We start from the raw sequence: 20559 nt of genomic DNA on the forward strand, positions 1-20559 counted from the left end.
CCGCATAGTTAATGCATTGGAGCTGTCAAATCAGTGAGCAGCTGCTCTTGATCATTGTCACGAGCCCAACTCGAGTTAGAAGTTCAGAACGAGAAAGTGTAAGCTATATTGAAATAATGATTTAAAATCATGAAATGAAATAATGAGGATTTCTATCAGCCTAATCGATGTGTAGATTACATCTCACATTCCGGTGTTCAAAGGCTGCATGGGCTTTCTCTTAATGCGACTCCGGGCAGCCAATGGCAATGTCCGCTTTAAGTATAATGCCAGGAGCCACTTGTGGATTTGACAGCTCTAATGCAGCTCCACCTCCAACACCGCCAAAACAATCGCTATGCAGATGTCGGCTAATGATTGAATAGAGCCCTAACTGTCTGGTTGTGAAGTAGGCAAAGTACAACGGAGACAAAAAATTGTCATAAAATATATTTATTCAACTGATAAAACTTCCACTTCCAAAAACAGCAAGACTTACTCCCAGGGTGGCCCTTTAATTGTGCTTGGCATAAGGCTTTTAAAGTCAATTTCATTATCAAATACAATCATCCTTTTTTGACAGACATGATTCATAGTTTCACTTGCATTCTCTTTTTTGTTTTGTTGAATTAGCATATTCTGTGGTCCCAAAATTAAAGGTGACCCTTCGTCATTCGTAATCTGGCCTAAAAGGACCTGACACCCCGCTAACACTACAAAGCTTATCAGTTGGCGGGTTGATTCTTCCTTGGCTGTAGTGCCCTATGGCATCACACAAGGCGACTGTGCGTTTGAAACATTACAACAACACAATACATAGGGGCTTGTTAAACAATGCATAGGGGGATATTCCATTACACAATTCATAACATCTGAAAAGGGTCATAACCTAACCCTCCTGTTGTCATATCATCAAGACAATACTACAAGTACAGAGGAGCCTTCGGTTGCAAAACACAATTCAGGAATCACTTAAAAAATGAAAAAAGACATCCATTAATATTGCTAATAACACCAAGAGGAACAAACAAATAAACCAAATTATTGAAGATGAGGCTTTGCTATATAAACCCAGAAAAGCAAAGCCATTGTCATGACAGAGCTCAGTAGCTAACAGTTGTAGCTGTAACCTCCTATGATGTGTGTGTGCATGAATGTATGTCAATGTGTGTGTCTGTACACTGTTTATGCACTGTGGGCACGCTTAGTATGAAAATCAATGAGCAGGTCAATGCCTGTAGGCCTGTGTGTGTGTGTGTGTGTGTGTGTGTGTGCGTATATATATATATATGTGTATGTGCCAGAGGGGTATTTTCTGGTTCGATCGGGTGTGATGGAAGCGACCGCTGTGTTCCATTAAGCTGCCCTGATCCTGAGGCAGGCAGTCAATCAGAGATTACAGACAGACTGGCAGTGTGTGTGTGTGTGTGTGTGTGTCTGGCCCTATTCACAGATGGTGAAGCAGTTTCATCCATCCAAGGCCTGTCACTGACTGCTAGTCAGGTCTGCTTGTCTTTCTCCAACTGAATCATCTATGACATTATCCCAGCTATATTTCTATATTCTTAGCCTCTTCGCAAGCTTTGTTTGTTTGTTGACGCATCCTATCTCTCTATCTATGAAAAACTACAGAGCCCAGTAGCTGTCTACAACATTGGCACCGGAGGCAAAATCCCGGTAAATCTGTCACATTATAGCCACCACTGTGGAGTGCTTGTCTTGTGTACATCAGGGCTTCTCTGGATGGTTATCGCTCAAGAGAGGCGACAGGAAAGGAGGGATTTTGTTCTTCAAAAAAATTTAAAATGCTCTGAGGCTTAATGCAGGGGAGGCACGCCTGGGTGTCTCACTAAGCAGAGGGGGAAGGGGGATTGGGGGGCAGGGGGATTTATTTGAAGGATGCACGCACAGCGCGGCCCTTGAGGGGCTGAGGGGGGCGGTAGTTGTCCACCATGCAGCAGGCGGCTTCACCCTCTCCGGAGAAGAGCAGGCTCCGGAATTTGCCCATCTGTCAGAGGAGAAAGGAGAGAGAGGAGATAGAGTTATACTCCTTACCTCCTGTCCCTATCACTCACTCCAATACATCTCCAGTCATACAGTTTGTAGCCTTCATCAAGTAAATCAAAGGTTGTGTGGGACTTCTCTATTTAAATTATTTTCCTAAATAGTGATTCATGGAACTAAGCTTAGTGTCTTTCTGTTGATGCTTAAGTCTGACAAAGAGATTGAGGTACAGTCAAATGACCCATCTAAGAGATTTGCCATTAATTTTGGCCAATAAATTAGTAAGAGGTCACAAGTTCATGGCTACAGCCATTGGACATACTGTAAAGTATGTCCAATGTATCGGCTAATAAAAAAGTGGTCAGATGACGCAGATGCTAAGCTACAGGACTGTTTTGCTAGCACAGACTGGAACATGTTCAGGGATTCTTCAGACAGCATTGAGGAGTACACCACATCAGTCACTGGCTTCATCAATAAGTGCATCGATGATGTCGTCCCCACAGTGACCGTACGTACATACCCCAACCAGAAGCCATGGATTACAGGAAACATCCGCACTGAGCTAAAGGGTAGAGCTGCCGCTTTCAAGGAACGGGACTCTAACCCGGACGCTTATAAGAAATCCCGCTATGACCTCCGACGAACCATCAAACAGGCAAAGAGTCAATACAGGTCTAAGATTGAATCATACTACACTGGCTCTGACGCTCGTCGGATGTGGCAGGGCTTGAAAACTATTACAGACTACAAAGGGAATCACAGCCGCGAGCTGCCCAGTGACACAAGCCTACCAGACGAGCTAAACCACTTCTATGCTCGCTTCGAGGCAAGCAACACTGAAGCATGCATGAGAGCACCAGCTGTTCCGGACGACTATGTGATCACGCTCTCCGTAGCCGATGTGAGTAAGACTTTTAAGCAGGTCAACATTCACAAGGCCGCAGGGCCAGACGGATTACCAGGACGTGTACTCCGAGCATGTGCTGACCAACTGGCAAGTGTCTTCACTGACATTTTCAACATGTCCCTGACTGAGTCTGTAATACCAACATGTTTCAAGCAGACCACCATAGTCCCCGTGCCCAAGAACTCTAAGATAACCTGCCTAAATGACTACCGACCCGTGGCACTGACGTCTGTAGCCATGAAGTGCTTTGAAAGACTGGTCATGGCTCACATCAACAGCATAATCCCAGAAACCCTAGACCCACTCCAATTTGCATACCGCCCCAACAGATCCACAGATGATGCAATCTCTATCGCACTCCACACTGCCCTTTCCCACCTGGACAAGAGGAACACCTACGTGAGAATGCTATTCATTGACTACAGCTCAGCATTCAACACCATAGTGCCCTCAAAGCTCATCACTAAGCTAAGGATCCTGGGACTAAACACCTCCCTCTGCAACTGGATCCTGGACTTCCTGACGGGCCGCCCCCAGGTGGTAAGGGTAGGTAACAACACATCTGCCACACTGATCCTCAACACGGGGGCCCCTCAGGGGTGCGTGCTCAGTCCCCTCCTGTACTCTCTGTTCACCCATGACTGCATGGCCAGGCACGACTCCAACACCATCATTAAGTTTGCCGACGACACAACAGTGGTAGGCCTGATCACCGACAACGATGAGACAGCCTATAGGGAGGAGGTCAGAGATCTGGCCGTGTGGTGCCAGGACAACAACCTCTCCCTCAACGTGACCAAGACAAAGGAGATGATTGTGGACTACAGGAAAAAAAAGAGGACTGAGCACGCCCCCATTCTCATCGACGGGGCTGTAGTGGAACAGGTTGAGAGCTTCAAGTTCCTTGGTGTCCACATCACCAACGAACTATCATGGTCCAAACACACCAAGACAGTCGTGAAGAGGGCACGACAAAGCCTATTCCCCCTCAGGAGACTAAAAAGATTTGGCATGGGTCCTCAGATCCTCAAAAAATTCTACAGCTGCACCATCGAGAGCATCCTGACTGGTTGCATCACCGCCTGGTATGGCAACTGCTTGGCCTCTGACCGCAAGGCACTACAGAGGGTAGTGCGTACGGCCCAGTACATCACTGGGGCAAAGCTCCCTGCCATCCAGGACCTCTATACCAGGCGGTGTCAGAGGAAGGCCCTCAAAATTGTCAAAGACTCCAGTCACCCTAGTCATAGACTGTTCTCTCTGCTACCGCACGGCAAGCGGTACCGGAGTGCCAAGTCTAGGTCCAAAAGACTTCTCAACAGCTTCTACCCCCAAGCCATAAGACTCCTGAACAGCTAATCATGGCTACCCGGACTATTTGCACTGCCCCCCCACCCCATCCTTTTTACGCTGCTGCTACTCTGTTAAGTATTTATGCATAGTCACTTTAACTCTACCCACATGTACATATTACCTCAACTAGCCGGTGCCCCCGCACATTGACTATGCAACGGTACCCCCCTGTATATATAGCCTCCCTACTGTCACTTTATTCTATTGTATATATAGCCTCCCTACTGTCACTTTATTTTTTACTTCTGCTCTTTTTTTCTCAACACTTTTTTGTTGTTGTTTTATTCTTACTTTTTTGTTTAAAATAAATGCACTGTTGGTTAAGGGCTGTAAGTAAGCATTTCACTGTAATGTCTGCACCTGTTGTATTCGGCGCATGTGACCAATAAAATTTGATTTGATTTGATTTGAAAGTACATAGTGCACACAAGACTACTTTCAACCCCTGAAACAAGTCTATCTTATTTATCAACCTCAGGGGTTGAATAACATTTGAACATAAGGGGAGACAAGTAAGTTCTTATTAGACTAATATCCACCCAAATATTCTAATCTTCAAGTAGCTTCTAATAGTGCGTCATTAGCTACTGATAAGCGCTTAATACAGTGTTCCCTCTTCTGAAGTGTTACTGTTACCATTCATGATATTTACTGTATGAATAATTTATTTGATATCATATCTTATGTCTCTGCCTAGTACGGCACCCCCTCTAAAGCCTATGTACACATTTCCCTGTTCACCCTTGAGACGCCCAGGCAAAGGTATTAAATAAACATTTGACTGGGCAGTGTTAATTTTCACATAGTCACAAGTGAGTCAAGCCACAAGGGCAGGGTTTAGAGAAGATGTGGGCTGCCATTTTACAGGAACTTCCAACATGACTATGCTTGTATGAAAATGTGTGGGTTGAGGTTAAAGTAGGAGAATTTTCAAGTCCACTAGAAATAAACAGACCTCCCACATACTACTTTATTTTCTTTTTTTAGAAAAATAGGATGCCAACAGAACGTCCAGCTGGACAGGCACGTAGGAATCTTTTCAGTTTTGGTGGAGAACTGGGAACGACCTCAAAGACCTGGAATCTTGGAAGGACATGTGTCCCATTACTCTAAAATAGTAGAAAAGACTGCAGAAATAGCAGTCAGATACCTCTCAACTATCAAATCCTCTTATCTACAATACATTTTAGTTGTCAAGTAGACTATTTTATCAAGGAAGAGATTAAGAAAGGACGCTATTCCAGACTATTGGAACAAAGCCAGCATACTGTAGCTGCAGAGTGTAAATTCAACCCCTTACTACTCAATGAGCTCACGTGACCTATCGTACCTGGGCAGGGCTGACGCTGATTGACTCCTTGCAGACAATCCAGGTGACACTCTCCAGCAGAGGGGGTGTGGTCAGGGAGCCGTCGTAAGTCCAGTAGTCTAGGGACTTGGGGAGCAGGATGGTGGGGTCAAAGTTCTCAAAAGAGGTCTGCTTGCCCTGTAAACAAAGAGGGAGGCAACGGCAAGTTCACATCAGCAGGTCAATGATTGGCTCAGAGAATGACTGGTTCCATGCTAGCAGTAGCACCACTTAGAATGCTAGCTCCAGATAGACTTACCTTGGCTTTAATGGCATCAAAAGCATCAAGGACCTTCTGAAGATTGGCATTTTCATTTCCAACCTAACCAGACAAATTCAACACACATAAATGGCAAATAATAATGTTAATTTAAACAAAATATTGCGCTTGAAAATATATTTATATTATCTTTAACTAGTAAACTAAGTCAAAACAATTGAAGGTATACAGCAAAATGGCTGAGTCCATTGCTACACACCTGGAGGAAGACTCCTACAACAGCAAGGCCATCAGACTGGCTAGCAGCATCACCAAAACTGGGGTACTTGGTGTTCCAGTGCACCAGGTGGAGCTAAAATAAAGAAATAGGACACAAGCAGTGAGCAACCCTAAGGAGTATTTTCTTACCACCAGGCCTTAGGTCTTTTGTACAGTGGGGTTTAGGGGTTTAGACCAATTTGGAAGTTGCATGCCTGAGGCTTTTGTTGAATTACATAATGATTTAGTGAAAAGCAGGGTTGAAGTCAATTCCATTTCACCAAAGTCAATTCAGGAAATACATGGAAATTCGATTCACAAATTCGCAGAAATTCCTCATTGAATGTCATGGGAACATTTTCACTCCATGAACTGAAAGTTCACTGACCCTTATAAGTCATTTATGGAAAAAACTAAAAAAAAACATATTGATGGCTTGCCAAATACTGTATGTTGCACTACTAATGCATACCATTCAAACTTTGGTGTTGAAACTAAGGGATTCAAACCAAGTGTGTGTGACCAGTGTCAGTACCTCAGCAGCATACTTGGTCCCGGCCACAGTGTGCTCAGAACCCCTGTCGTCGCTGGCGCCCCAGTGGAAGTGGAACTGCTTTAGCCTGTACGTCCCTGAAATGGGCCCCCCTGTCAGAGCTGCCAACAGAACACAGAAAACAAAGACGTTAACATGTATAAGTGCAATGGGTCAACCTGTTATGGGCCCCGAGTTAGTACTACCTACACCAGTTTAAGTCCACTTTGTGTAATAGCACTACAAGACTTGCATGTACAAAACACATGAGATGTTCACATTTTGAACAGGATCATTATGCATTCATAATAAGATTTCAAAATACACCATGTTCCTTTCCTTTCTTTTTTTACTGAGCTAACATCTCTTTTAATCTTTGGTCCATGATGAAAATGTGTCACAAGACACAATGCGATGAGTTGTCTTGACCGGTATAATGTTAATATTAACAGAGCAATGCAAAAGCCGCTCTTGTGTCACTGCCACCCCCACCCCTCCCCCCACACTAGCACACAGACGTCCTGTTCGATGGAAGCAGCAGACTCAGTTCCTGTTGCGTTATCCAGACCCAAAAGCAGCAAACCCAAGGTCATCCTAAGATACTTTCCAGGTATTGTTCCTTTGACATAGTCATCTATTTATACCAATGTAGTGGCAGCAGGTAATCCTTGACTAATTAGTCTATTTTCATCTCACGTGATGTCACAGTTGATGCTGACAGACTAGGCTATAGCCTATAGGTGCTCTTTTAACAGGATTTTTAGGACATGATTCACAACAGTTGGTTCTGCTTGATAAGGTAGAGACTTATCTGACAAGTAGCAAAGGGAGTGAGTGTGTGAGTGTCTACAGGTTTCTAATGTAGGATTACATTATGAGACTGAGATTGACCACACCCTGTGGTTAGACAGACTACAGCTATGATGGTGTAATTTCCAATGTAGGCCTACACACAGACAGGTATGACTAACAGTCATTCTTTCTTTCAGGCATAAGCTTATATTTGTGTTTGAATATGAACTTGGCATTCAATTTCAATTAGCTTCCATTAAGTTAACACAACAAACATGATACATTTACCCTCTGAGCTCCCCTGTAAGCACTAAGGCGATCAAAAATACTGGCGATCAAAAATACTGATGTAAAGGATTACCAATTCAATATCCAAAATCCTATACCAAGCCACCTGACATATAGGCAGGCCTAATGCTGCATTTAATAGGGTGCTAGGATCACATGCCATCAGTGATTACAGAGACAATATAATCTATTGTGTAACAACTCTCAGGAATATAAAAATGCAACATCTTATATTAAGATTCAGAATGAGTAGTTTATAAATTTCTCACACCAATATTTTATCAAAATGAATGGGAAATCCCCCCCAAAAATGTAGTATTTTTTTTCTTCTGGATTTGGTTGTCATTACATTTTTGCACTGTATTAGGCAATAGCCTATTATTAATCGAATTATAATGACAGCAAAACGAGTAAAATATAATAATGTTGTACTTTGTTACTAAAAACATTCCCATTCACTCCTGACACATTAATGGTTAACCAGACTCAGTTCTATTTGCATAAACTGACCTTCTCCTTTTTTGCGCTAATGACCCCTCTTCCAGTCTAAAGGTTTTACGTGCAGGGAAAGGTTTGTGAGGGGTTGCGTTACCAATTCCATTACCTACTATTGTTTTCATGTCATAGTGTGGGTAGTGAATGAATATAGTCTCATCCAGCCCTATTCCATGACGATAATATTTGTTATAATATTTGTTACTTTGTAAATGTATAAATGTATGAATTATTAATGTTAAAGAAGTGCACAAAGTATCCACAACTGCAAGATACCATTTCGAGACACCTGTCATGACGCATGCATAAAGATTGACACTAACTTGAGTTGTCGTTGTCGTCGGCGTAGGTCACTTGAAAGGAATGTCCGTTGTTGAGAATGTCAATGGAGGTGGAAGGGTCGTACTTCAACGTGAGCGCCTTCAAGGCTGCGTCGAAGGCAGCCTCCCCAGGTACAATGTCAATGGGAGACTGGCGGGGTCCGTTGGCAATTGGGAAGCCTTCACACCATTTGTCGGGTCCTATAATGACAGTGGGGACATTGCATTTGGAGACAATAATACAGTATCTGTCAAAAATGTAGTCTACGTCAATTATTGCTTTCCAATGACATAGAATATTTTCGATAATCTTGCAGCTCGCTGTAACGGGGTGAGATTGTTATGACGCACGGTAGCCTAATAGCAATGTCAAAGAGGGATGCATAAAAATACATGTAGACAATGATTCATCAATGCATGACCGTTGTGTTTTCATTCATTCATCGGACAGTATATGCTGTACTACAGGTCCCTTTTAATGTCATGATAAGAACAGAGCACAAGCGCCTCACCATTGTCCGGTGCGTATCCCCATGCATGAGACATTGTTACTATTTGGGTATCTAGTGCTGTAAATCCCCCAAAATTGCGTCGCTCCGGAGTGCAAACAGCCAGTGTCCTCCACTTGACAACTGTCAGAGCTTATATAGGCTCCCTGTGGATTGCGTGTTTCGCAATGCGTGTAGGAGCGGGAGGAGTTATAAGCACAATCGATCGATGATCCCAGACTGTGTGTGTGTGTGTGTGTGTGCGCGGCACCACATATGTTGTGAGTAGCCGCCTCGCTATACATCCAGCGCTCCTTCATCCAAATCACTTGCCACTGGAAGGCGAGACACAAGCTGTATGGATATTCCCGAGCAGTACCATGTGCAATAACTCTTTGATGTTGAGCCTTCCACTTCCTAAACTCAAACGCTACAATTGCATTTTGAGTACACACACACACACTCAGGGGGAGAGAGAGATAACTCAAGAGTCCTTTCTTCCCTTCCCGTTTAATGATGAACATGACCATAATTGTCGATAGACTATAGAACTATTTTTTAAAATATATATATTGAGCGTTTAGTCTATGTGGTATTCACGTACTTTAGGTGAAATTATTTATTGCATAGAGCCAGTGGCGATTTTAACGTGTACATCTTGGTGGGGCAAACAAAACAAAAAAAGTTGGATGCATGCCAGCAAAGCCACTACACAACACAACACTAAACAATATATTAATTGCACTATAACGGTGACAAACGGTGCCCACACACTGTTAGGGCCTACATAAAGTTGTCCCAACAGCAGAGTCCCAACACCTTACCACTGCTGCACCAGTATCAGCGGAGCCTTGTCTGCCAGTGAAACAGTTCATTCAGCCTAATTTACTACCTTTTAAAAAACATAGCTGATATGGCTGACTTGCTTTAACAAATGTGGTTTCTACTGACAATTGAGATGTACAAACTATGGCATAAGGGGACAACAAGCGGATAAGAGGCAATCTGTAATTTCAATTAAGACATTCATGAGTGAGCTAGGACAGAGGTAGTCAATATAACTATTTGTTCAGCACTTTAAAATGTACAGCCACAGAATTTAGAACATGGGCCGTTCTTACAGTGTTCTCCCTGTACACCAAGTCAGAACCGTAGGATAAATAAAGGGGGCATATAAGCAGACAATTAAATCTCTTACAATATTCAATGATTACATTCCTCTAAAACAGGTTATAGGCTACATGTGCACCACCAAGTCAGAACAGTAGGCAAAATTAAGAGTGGAAAATAGACTAAATTATTAGGGTGAGGCACATGGGCTACTAACAGCTTACTACACAACATACACTTAGTATTACTTTCTTAGCTACAGTATACATATCTCCCTGGCATATTACATCATTTATGCAGCAGCAGACAAGACATTTTTGGACTCAACTTGTGCTGTGCTCACTTGAACAGGAAGGTGGCGCGGCGGTCCTTTGGTCCTTCGTGGGCAAATTTTGTCATCAAACTTTGTCATCAAAGTCTGCCATTCTCTGGATCTACGGTACTTAAGACAAATGGGAACTCTGAAAAAAAAACAAGGTAGAATCATGATGACGTCTGTGATCTTCAGGTCGTAGCTCTAGAAAGAGGCCCGAGTTCCGGATGTACAATTCCGAGTTGGATGACCGTTTCCCAGTCGGAGCTCGATTTTCCGGAGTTCCCAGTTGTCTTGAACTCACTGAAGTCAGATTTCGCAGTTCCGAGTTAACAGTTGTTTTGAGCCGGCACAAATCATGCTTCATTGACAGCATGGCCAATATTGAATGTTTATCATTTTAAACATGGAAAAGAGACCCTTAATCCCAGACTTAGGACCACACAGTCACTCCACTGAATAGCAGGCTAGTGATTGCTTTGCAATGCTTGCAGTTAGCCACTGATTCCTTCCAAACCACTCATTGTTGAAGTTGCGATTTCCAACTTGTTGTGTAATGTTTATGTCCAATGACCGATGAGCTCCAATACGTTTTATCTATAATTTCTCTACATTATTTCTCTTCATATGACAAAGATTAAAAAGGATTTGCCAGTAGATAGTCGACTTGATTCATGATGATGACTGCTAGCTAAGATTTTGAAAGTATGGTGTTGACATGATCAGTCCAATCAAAGCTACTATAGATATAATGTGATTTCCCGTCATTTTATCTGTGGCCAATGACCTTGAGCCTTCTTGGATGGCATTTCTAATGTAACTCTATGTCAGCACCCAAGGGGCTTGCATTTTCGAGCTCTACCCTTAGACTTGGCGGTGAAGTAGTGTCCCCATGAGTGACAGAACACTGAGCCAATCACTGCGCAACTAGATAACTTTTTTTTTTTTTTTTACATTGTTTGCAAACTGATATGTGACATGTATTAATGCCAAACAGGCAAGCCCCCAAATTTCATTTTTTATTTATTTTTAGCTACAAATGTGGGGCTCAGCCCCACCTGCGCTGAATGACGGGTCGCCACTGCATAGAGCAGATGGAATTATTGTATATTATTGTCTCAGGTGGATGTTTTTCATTTACACCTAGCCCCAGGGCTACAGTAGTATATAATTACTTGTATTAGTCTATTGATCATGTTTAGGCCTACGTTATGACATTTTGCCTAGACTGAGAACAGTTAAGTATCTATCTGTATCCTAGTTTTTCTTTAATATTATAGACAGACTAACATATTTTCTAATATGCTGAAAATGCAAAAAATAACAGTGTTGCTTAAAACCCCTTTATAAAAGTGATAGGCTTCCCACTGGGCACACATTAGTTGAATCAACGTTTCCACGTCATTTCGTTGACCAATGTGGAATAGATGTTGAATTGACGTCTGTGCCCGGTGGGTTAACTCCGCCACTGAGTACACAAAACATTAAGGACACCTGCTCTTTCCATGACATAGACAGACCAGGTGAACGCTATGATCCCTTATTGATGTCACTTGTTAAATCCACTTCAAATCAATGTAGATGAAGGGGAGGAGACAGGTTAAAGAAGGTGTTCCTAATGTTTAGCGTACTCAGTGTACGCTCATGGACTCTGATGAAAGTGTATCTGCGGCGATACGTTGCTGTCATCTGGCGGTCATAATGAGAAAGCAAATGTTTTTGTAGCTGCTGCTGCCAGTGCACTCTGTCTTGCTAGCCGAAAACTGCAACCACCTCAGCATCGAAGGAAACGAGAACGGTCAAAGAATGATACGATCATGTCCTCAGATAAAATACATGTATTGCATAAAGGCTGTAGAATAACAACATGAGGCATAACATAACCCCGATCATTTTTGTGCTACTTCTCTTACCCAGCGTGGATTCAGCGCGGACAGCGTGGAAATCCAGCGCATCATGGGGGCGTTTCAATCTGCTGTCTTCGCGAACACTGATTGGTTCAGATTTAGTCGCATCTAAATTGCGTCAATCTCAGTTGCATCAACACGTTTTACAGTTGCCGAAGTCTTCCAATTCTTGAGGTTCGTATATATTGTTCTTCGAGTTTATCTAGCTTTGTGGATTCACATATTGAACGCACGTGATGTTACTGTATTTCGTTATATATTGTGACAACATAAGCTAATAAATTGTATGATCACAACGGGTCGGTCTGAGGTAGTTTAACTACCTCTAGCTAGTTAGCAACCTTGCTAACAACAGACGTTTGTTCTCTTTGAAATTATAGGTAATCATGGCGAAGAATAAACAAAAAGGCAAAAGGCAGCAAAATGTGTTCCGAGTGGCCAACAAACAGACAAAACAAAAGAATAAAGCAAAACCTGTCACTTCAACTCTCAAACACGTAAGTGGAAAATGGTAGGTAGCTACCTACCATCTTAGTTAGCCAGCTAGCTAGCTAATAGGCTTCACACAGTAGGGTGTCCAATCAAAAACGCATCTTTTGACCAATGGGTAAAATGTTAATTGTGTAGATAATTCCATAAGAAAACCAATGCCAATGGTCCAAACCCCATGTCTCCATCATAATCCGTTTAAAAGTTATTGGAGTTTTTACCGTTGTAGAATGGCCAAAATTAGGGTGACTATATAAATGGAGGCCAGAGGAAAAAAGTGGTCAAAAATCAGGAAAATTGCGTCACGTCAACCAGGCTGGATTCTGTACAAGAATGAAAGCTGCAATATTAAACTTTTTGGGCAAACTGACCACGTTCACATTGATAGATCTATAACTCACATGTCTTTCTCATTGAAAGCAAGTATAAAGTGGTAGTTCTGTTCTATGTGGCTATTTCTACGCTTCCCATTCTTAAGTTTCGTTTTTGCTTCTTTTACTTTCTGTGTTGTACACTAGTTTCAAACAGCTGAAAATACAATTTTTGGTTATGGAAAATATATTTCACAGCGGTTTAGATGGTACAATGACTCTCTATACTATACTTGCTTGTTTAGTCACAAACTGAAATTGGTTATACTAATAGAATTTTTGCAACCAGGAAATGGGCGGAGCGATTTCTGCAGAGTGCATCTTTAAGGTTACTGGCTACCTGACACTGACAGGCTCTCTTTGCAATTTAACTTTTCATATTTCTTCTCGAATCCGCAGGACATAAAACAATAGAGGTAAGATTTTGAGACACATGTAGTATTTTCATATTTTAGTATATGCTTTTCATATTAATTCGAAATTCCTGTTATTTTTCCTAGATCTCACAAAAACAAGCTAAAAATGTAAACGGAGCACTGAGCGTATACCAAACTTAATTTGAAAGTCTTTCACATTCCTATCAGCTCACGTCATGCAAATGTCGCTATTTGCCACCAGCGGAAACAACTTTGAAGATGACGACAATGTAAAATCCTAAGAAGTTGTTACTAAAAACCTACACCGCTATGTCAACACAGCTTGGCACTTATTATCGGATGTATTACCGTAACATTTCAATTAAATGCCGAATCTCAAAAAGGCGCCTGTCCCTTTTAATAGCTGGGCAACGGCACACATTGCACAACATCGGGTCTAAATTAATTGTTTACGAGGTTCCCATTAATTACGAAGAATTGTTTATGACATTCCATGGAGGGCATAGTGTCTGCGGGTTTTTGGTATTTCCTTTCAATTAAGAACTAGACAACCAGGTGAGGGAGTTCTTTACTAATTATTGACCTTAATTCATCAATCAAGTACAGTAATGAATCGAAAAAAAATATGGCGTTTTTATCGCCAGTAAGAAACTGCTAGCCGTTGGCTGCTAACAGCTGAGAACTGCTAGCTAACTGGCAAGCAGGAAAACAGTCAACTTCAGGAGTACAGACCCCTAGAAATCGGCAGATGGCCATCTAGTGGGAAAGTAAGAACTGCCAAAAATGCAATCAGAGGGGAATTCTTTTTTTGTTAAACTAGAGTCATACTAAGACAAAAGAAACGTGACACAGTGTGTAAATGATAACACATTAGTTCAGGAAATGAAGAAATTGATTAAAATACTGGAAGTGAATCCTGGAATTAAACAATTAACTATGCAAATTAGCAAAAGATGTGTGCATTAGAAAAATAAATGCCATGCTCATATAGAAGCTTGTCTCTAAAGCAGTGTTCACATTGGCAGTTTGAAGAGACTCAAATCCTATTTATTTAAATATCTGATTCGACTTTTTCCTGCAGTCTGAACAGCCATAAGGCACATGGAATCAGATATTTCAAGCCACATTTCAAACCACCTTCATTTGTGGTTTGAAGTCAGATACAAATCTGATTCCTGGCCATGTGACTTGTCTGAACGGTCAAATCTGATTTAATTGCCCTCAAGTGGTTTTTAGATAGTTATTCGGCATATCTTGTTGCTTGCTAGCTACTCTGTTGACAGTTTGACAAGAACATGTGGTAGCTAACTAGCTTGTTAATTGTTTACAAACAAATTAGTGAATGTGCTAGAAAACTAAACAGCTGGCTAGTTGACTGATGTGGCTAGCCAAAAAGGACTTGTTTTGAAAGTTGGATCATCTTATCCTTTGAGGCTTAGCTTGCTACATAACTTCTGAGTGATAGGAAGCACAAGCACCACCACCAATCAGCCTACACCACTGCACACACACCTGGTGTTACTATGACAACTAGCGTAGCCTTGTCAGCAAATTACTGCTGTCTGAACACACATCCGATTTGGTCACTTTTAATTTGCTGTTTGGACAGTCGGTAGTTAAAAACGGATCTGAAAAACAAAACTTAGTTGAGCATTAAGGCCTGCAGTGTGAGCAAGGCTTAATAAGCGCCTGATGTGTTATGTGATTTAAGCAAATAAACGCCCGGGCTATTCATTGAAATCTTATGGTAGGTTGCGAAATCCGAGTTTTTAGATGTAACGTTAATGATACAGTATGTTACGTTTGGTATGGTTACATAACATAGTTTACTTAGAGTGCATTCGATAAGTATTCAGACCCCTTGACGTTTTCCACATTTTGTTACATTACAGCTTTATTCTAAAATTGATGAAATTGTTTTTTTCCTCGTCAATCTACATTTTAGTCATTTAGCAGATGCTCTTATCCAGAGCGACTTACAGTTAGTGAGTGCATACATTATTTTATTTTTCATACTGGCCCCCCGTGGGAATCGAACCCACAACCCTGGCGTTGCAAACGCCATGCTCTACCAACTGAGCTACATCCCTGCCGGCCATTCCCTCCCCTACCCTGGGCCAATTGTGCGCCGCCCCATGGGTCTCCCGGTCGCGGCCGGCTACGACAGAGCCTGGATTCGAACCAGGATCTCTAGTGGCACAGCTAGTACTGCGATGCAGTGCCTTAGACCACTGCGCCACTCGGGAGAATCTACACACAATACCCCATAATGACAAAGCAAAAACAGGTTTTTAGAAATGTTTGCTAATTTATAAAAAATAAAAACGGAAATATCACATTTTACATAAGTATTTAGACCCTTTACTCAGTACTTTGTTGATGCACCTTTGGCAGCGATTACAGCCTCGCCTTCTTGGGTATGACACTACAAGCTTGGCACACCTGTATTTGGGGAGTTTCTCCCATTCTCCTCTGCAGATCCTCTCAAGCTCTGTCAAGTTGGATGGGGAGCGTCGCTGCACAGCTATTTTCAGGTGTCTCCAGAGACGTTAGATCGGGTTCAAGTCCGGGCTCTGGCTGGACCACTCAAGGACATTGACACTTGTCCCGAAGCCACTCCTGCGTTGTCTTGGATGTGTGCTTAGGGTCATTGTCCTGTTGGAAGGTGAACCTTCGCCCCAGTCTGAGGTGCTGAGCACTCTGGAGCAGGTTTTCATGAAGGATCTCTCTGTACTTTGAGCCGTTCATCTTTCCCTCGATCCTGACTAGTCTCACAGTCCCTGCCTCTGAAAAACATCCCTACAGCATGATACTGCCACTATAATGCTTCACCGTAGGGATGGTGCCAGGTTTCCTCCAGACGTGACGCTTGGCATTCAGGCCAAATAGTTCAATATTGGTTTCATTACAGTCATTTTTAGCAGACGCTCTTATCCAGAGCGACTTACAGGAGCAATTAGGGTTAAGTGCCTTGCTCAAGGGCACATCGACAGATTTTTCACCTAGTCTGCTCGGGGATTAGAACCAGCGACCTTTCGGTTACTGGCACAACGCTCTTAACCACTAAGCTACCTGCCGCCCTGCTGCAGAGATGGTTGTCCTTCTGGAAGGTTCTCCCATCTCCACAGAGGAACTCTGAAGCTCTGTCAGAGTGACCATCGGGTTCTCGGTCACCTCCCCTCATCAAGGCCCTTCACCCCTCATCAAGGCCCTTCACCCCCGATTGCTCAGTTTGGCCGGGCGGGCCAATTCTAGAAGGAGTCTTGGTGGTTCCAAACTTCTTCCATTTAAGAACACAGGCCACTGTGTTCTTGGGGACCTTCAATGCTGCATACATTTTTTGGTACCCTTCCCCAGAGCTGTGCCTCAACAAAATCCTGTCTCTGAGCTTTACGGACAATTTCGACCTCATGGCTTGGTTTTTGCTCTGGCATGCACTGTCAACTGTGGGACCTTATATAGACAGGTGTGTGCTTTTCCAAATCATGTCCAATCAATTGAATTTACCACAGGTGGACTCCAATCAAGTTGTAGAAACATCTTAAGGATGATCAATGGAAACAGGATGCACCTGAGCTCAACTTCTCTTAACCCTAACCTTAACCCTTAGCTAGCTAACGTTAGCCACCTAGGTAAAGTTAGCCACAACAAATTGGTATTTGTAACATATCACACGTTTTACAAATTCGTAACATATTGTACAAATTGCAATTCGTAAACATATCATACGAAATGGATGATGGACATCCACAAATTAATTAATACGAAACCTAACATATCATACTAAATGTAGTGTCTCAGATTTACGTACAGAATAATATGACATGCTCTGAGACCATCTTGGGGATCACCTAGCTACAACTGCTGTTTTCCAGGTTCCCTCATTTTCTGTGTAATCATTTCTTGATGGTGTTTCTCCAATTAATCCCATTGGAGTCATAGACTAGTTTCATTTTGACTGAATTCATTGAAAGAGAGAATTCACCCACAATGCCATAAAGTGTTCTTACCTTGTAAGCATTCAGCTGGCCACTGTCTCCAAATGCTAACTTTTTACTTGGCAAACTTTACTTGGTGATACTTCCTCAATTTACTTGATTTGGAAAGCTCTGGTGTTTTATAATCTCCTGTGGCTAGTTGCCCGTTAAACCCTGACACTCAGCAAATGCTCTGTGAGAAAAAGGACTGCAACAGGTAGGTGTCGTCTCACCGTAAAACGGTTGTTCCTGAAGGCTAACTTATCCGTCTTGTATGTGTATTGTGCAAGGGTAGTATTTCACACAGTTGCTGACAACTGTTTTCTTTCTTTGTATACAGATCAATGCAGTGAAAAACGAGAAGGTGGAGAACCTGAATAAAATATTTACAGAGGTCCAACGGGATGTCAAAAGTGTATCAAAATGCACTGCTCCAGAGCCCAGAAAGCCAACACAGGTAAGGTTAAACTGAGAATTAATGGATAACCTGACAGAGAGTTGAGTGTGCTGAGTACAGTGAGGGGAAAAAAGTATTTGATCCCCTGCTGATTTTGTACGTTTTCCCACTGACAAAGAAATTATCAGTCTATAATTTTAATGGTAGGTTTATTTGAACAGTGAGAGACAGAATAACAACAAAGAAATCCAGAAAAACGCATGTAAAAAATGTTATAAATTGATTTGCATTTTAATGAGGGAAATAAGTATTTGACCCCCCTCTCAATCAGAAAGATTTCTGGCTCCCAGGTGTCTTTTTATACAGGTAACGAGCAGAGATTAGGAGCACACTCTTAAAGGGAGTGCTCCTAATCTCAGTTTGTTACCTGTATAAAAGACACCTGTCCACAGAAGCAATCAATCAATCAGATTCCAAACTCTCCTCCAAGGCCAAGACCAAAGAGCTCTCCAAGGATGTCAGGGACAAGATTGTAGACCTACACAAGGCTGGAATGGGCTACAAGACCATCGCCAAGCAGCTTGGTGAGAAGGTGACAACAGTTGGTGCGATTATTCGCAAATGGAAGAAACACAAAAGAACTGTCAATCTCCCTCGGCCTGGGGCTCCATGCAAGATCTCACCTCGTGGAGTTGCAATGATCATGAGAACGATGAGGAATCAGCCCAGAACTACACAGGAGGATCTTGTCAATGATCTCAAGGCAGCTGGGACCATAGTCACCAAGAAAACAATTGGTAACACACTACGCCGTAAAATACTGAAATCCTGCAGCGCCCGCAAGGTCCCCCTGCTCAAGAAAGCACATATACAGGGCCGTCTGAAGTTTGCCAATGAACATCTGAATGATTCAGAGGAGAACTGGGTGAAAGTGTTGTGGTCAGATGAGACCAAAATGGAGCTCTTTGGCATCAACTCAACTCGCCGTGTTTGGAGGAGGAGGAATGCTGCCTATGACCCCAAGAACACCATCCCCACCGTCAAACATGGAGGTGGAAACATTATGCTTTCGGGGTGTTTTTCTGCTAAGGGGACAGGACAACTTCACTGCATCAATGGGACGATGGACAGGGCCATGTACCGTCAAATCTTGGGTGAGAACCTCCTTCCCTCAGCCAGGGCATTGAAAATGGGTCGTGGATGGGTATTCCAGCATGACAATGACCCAAAACACACGGCCAAGGCAACAAAGGAGTGGCTCAAGAAGAAGCACATTAAGGTCCTGGAGTGGCCTAGCCAGTCTCCAGACCTTAATCCCATAGAAAATCTGTGGAGGGAGCTGAAGGTTCGAGTTGCCAAACGTCAACCTCGAAACCTTATTGACTTGGAGAAGATCTGCAAAGAGGAGTGGGACAAAATCCCTCCTGAGATGTGTGCAAACCTGGTGGCCAACTACAAGAAACATCTGACCTCTGTGATAGCCAACAAGGGTTTTGCCACCAAGTACTAAGTCAAAACAATTTAAAACATTTTTGACATGCATTTTTCTGGATTTTGTTTTTATTCTGTCTCTCACTGTTCAAATAAACCTACAATTAAAATTATAGACTGATCATGTCTTTGTCAGTGGGCAAACGTACAAAATCAGCAGGGGATCAAATACTTTTTTCCCTCACTGTATCCTCTCTCTGATGGTTGTCTGATTGTCTTCCATTTTCCTTTCTCGCCTCTTTTTTTTTTTTTGTCAGGTTGTCCGTGAAGCACCGAAGGAGTCTGCGAATGTGGACAGCGCTGCCCAGCTGTTCTCTCAGCTATAGTGCAGAATGGCTGCATGAAATGAAATCTAGTTACAATTCGAACAGTCCACACTGCCACATTCACATAAGGGGCATCATCGCCACCTTGTAGAGAATGTAATATGACTAATATGATATGTAAATATGGTGGTATAAAAAATTGTGCAGATGTGCTGAAGAATGTAAAGGACTCATTTGTGAGAGGTTGACACTTGCTGTAAAATTGTAGATTTCCTGTTGGATACATCTGTCAAATATAATGATCAACAACCTTAAGGTGTCCATTGCATGTGTCAATGCTGAAATTGATCTCTCTTCACAAATCTATGCTGCCAATGCTGAATGTCAGGGTCTTAGCAGCACACAGTATTTCATTTATGAAGATAGTTTTTATTTTCTATTGGATTTTCACTCTTGATGAGATAATGTACTAATTACTAAGTTGTTCTTGTATAATCTACTGAATGATGTGTGGGTGTATCTATTAGTAAATCACTCGTTCTTCTACTTTTGAAATAACTTTGGGAGAAGTACATCTCGGCGCAGCTTGCTGGCAGTGGCTGGTTTTAAGTATGCTGGGCACATTCAGCGGTAGCCAGTTGGTGGTGCTTTACTGATGTGCTGCTGATTGCCTGTCTCTCTGTGGCCAGCCACCTGTGGAGAATGTATTTATTCAGTCAATAAGCATGGGGCTGTCACAAGACATGCGTGTGCCTGGGAAATGCTGCAACCGAGATTACATTAGCATTTTACAGCTTGTAACATGCGTCTGTAAACTGTTTTTCTGGAGGTGGTTATTCGTGAAACGAAATCTAATGGCAGATTTTCTTTATCG

At 42.4% G+C, this 20559-nt stretch overlaps 2 protein-coding genes across 2 annotated transcripts; one reads left to right on the top strand and one right to left on the bottom strand.

The window, feature by feature from the left end:
• Positions 1-414: 414 nt before the first annotated feature.
• On the bottom strand, positions 415-9120 carry LOC311105007 (carbonic anhydrase 1-like). Its single transcript, XM_084146991.1, has 7 exons — positions 9012-9120; positions 8503-8700; positions 6608-6726; positions 6074-6166; positions 5854-5916; positions 5577-5732; positions 415-1987 (listed from the first exon to the last, which is right to left on the bottom strand). Exons 1-7 carry the CDS (start codon positions 9043-9045, stop codon positions 1868-1870), a joined length of 783 nt encoding a protein of 260 aa, XP_084003117.1. The 5' UTR covers positions 9046-9120; the 3' UTR covers positions 415-1867.
• A 3283-nt stretch (positions 9121-12403) lies between these two features.
• rbis (ribosomal biogenesis factor) lies at positions 12404-19996 on the top strand. Its single transcript, XM_084146982.1, has 4 exons — positions 12404-12491; positions 12698-12814; positions 17872-17988; positions 19677-19996. Exons 2-4 carry the CDS (start codon positions 12704-12706, stop codon positions 19743-19745), a joined length of 297 nt encoding a protein of 98 aa, XP_084003108.1. The 5' UTR covers positions 12404-12491; positions 12698-12703; the 3' UTR covers positions 19746-19996.
• Positions 19997-20559: the final 563 nt, after the last annotated feature.

Source organism: Coregonus lavaretus (genome assembly GCF_964263955.1).
Source record: "Coregonus lavaretus genome assembly, chromosome: 2".
NCBI classification, from domain to species: Eukaryota; Metazoa; Chordata; class Actinopteri; order Salmoniformes; family Salmonidae; genus Coregonus; species Coregonus lavaretus.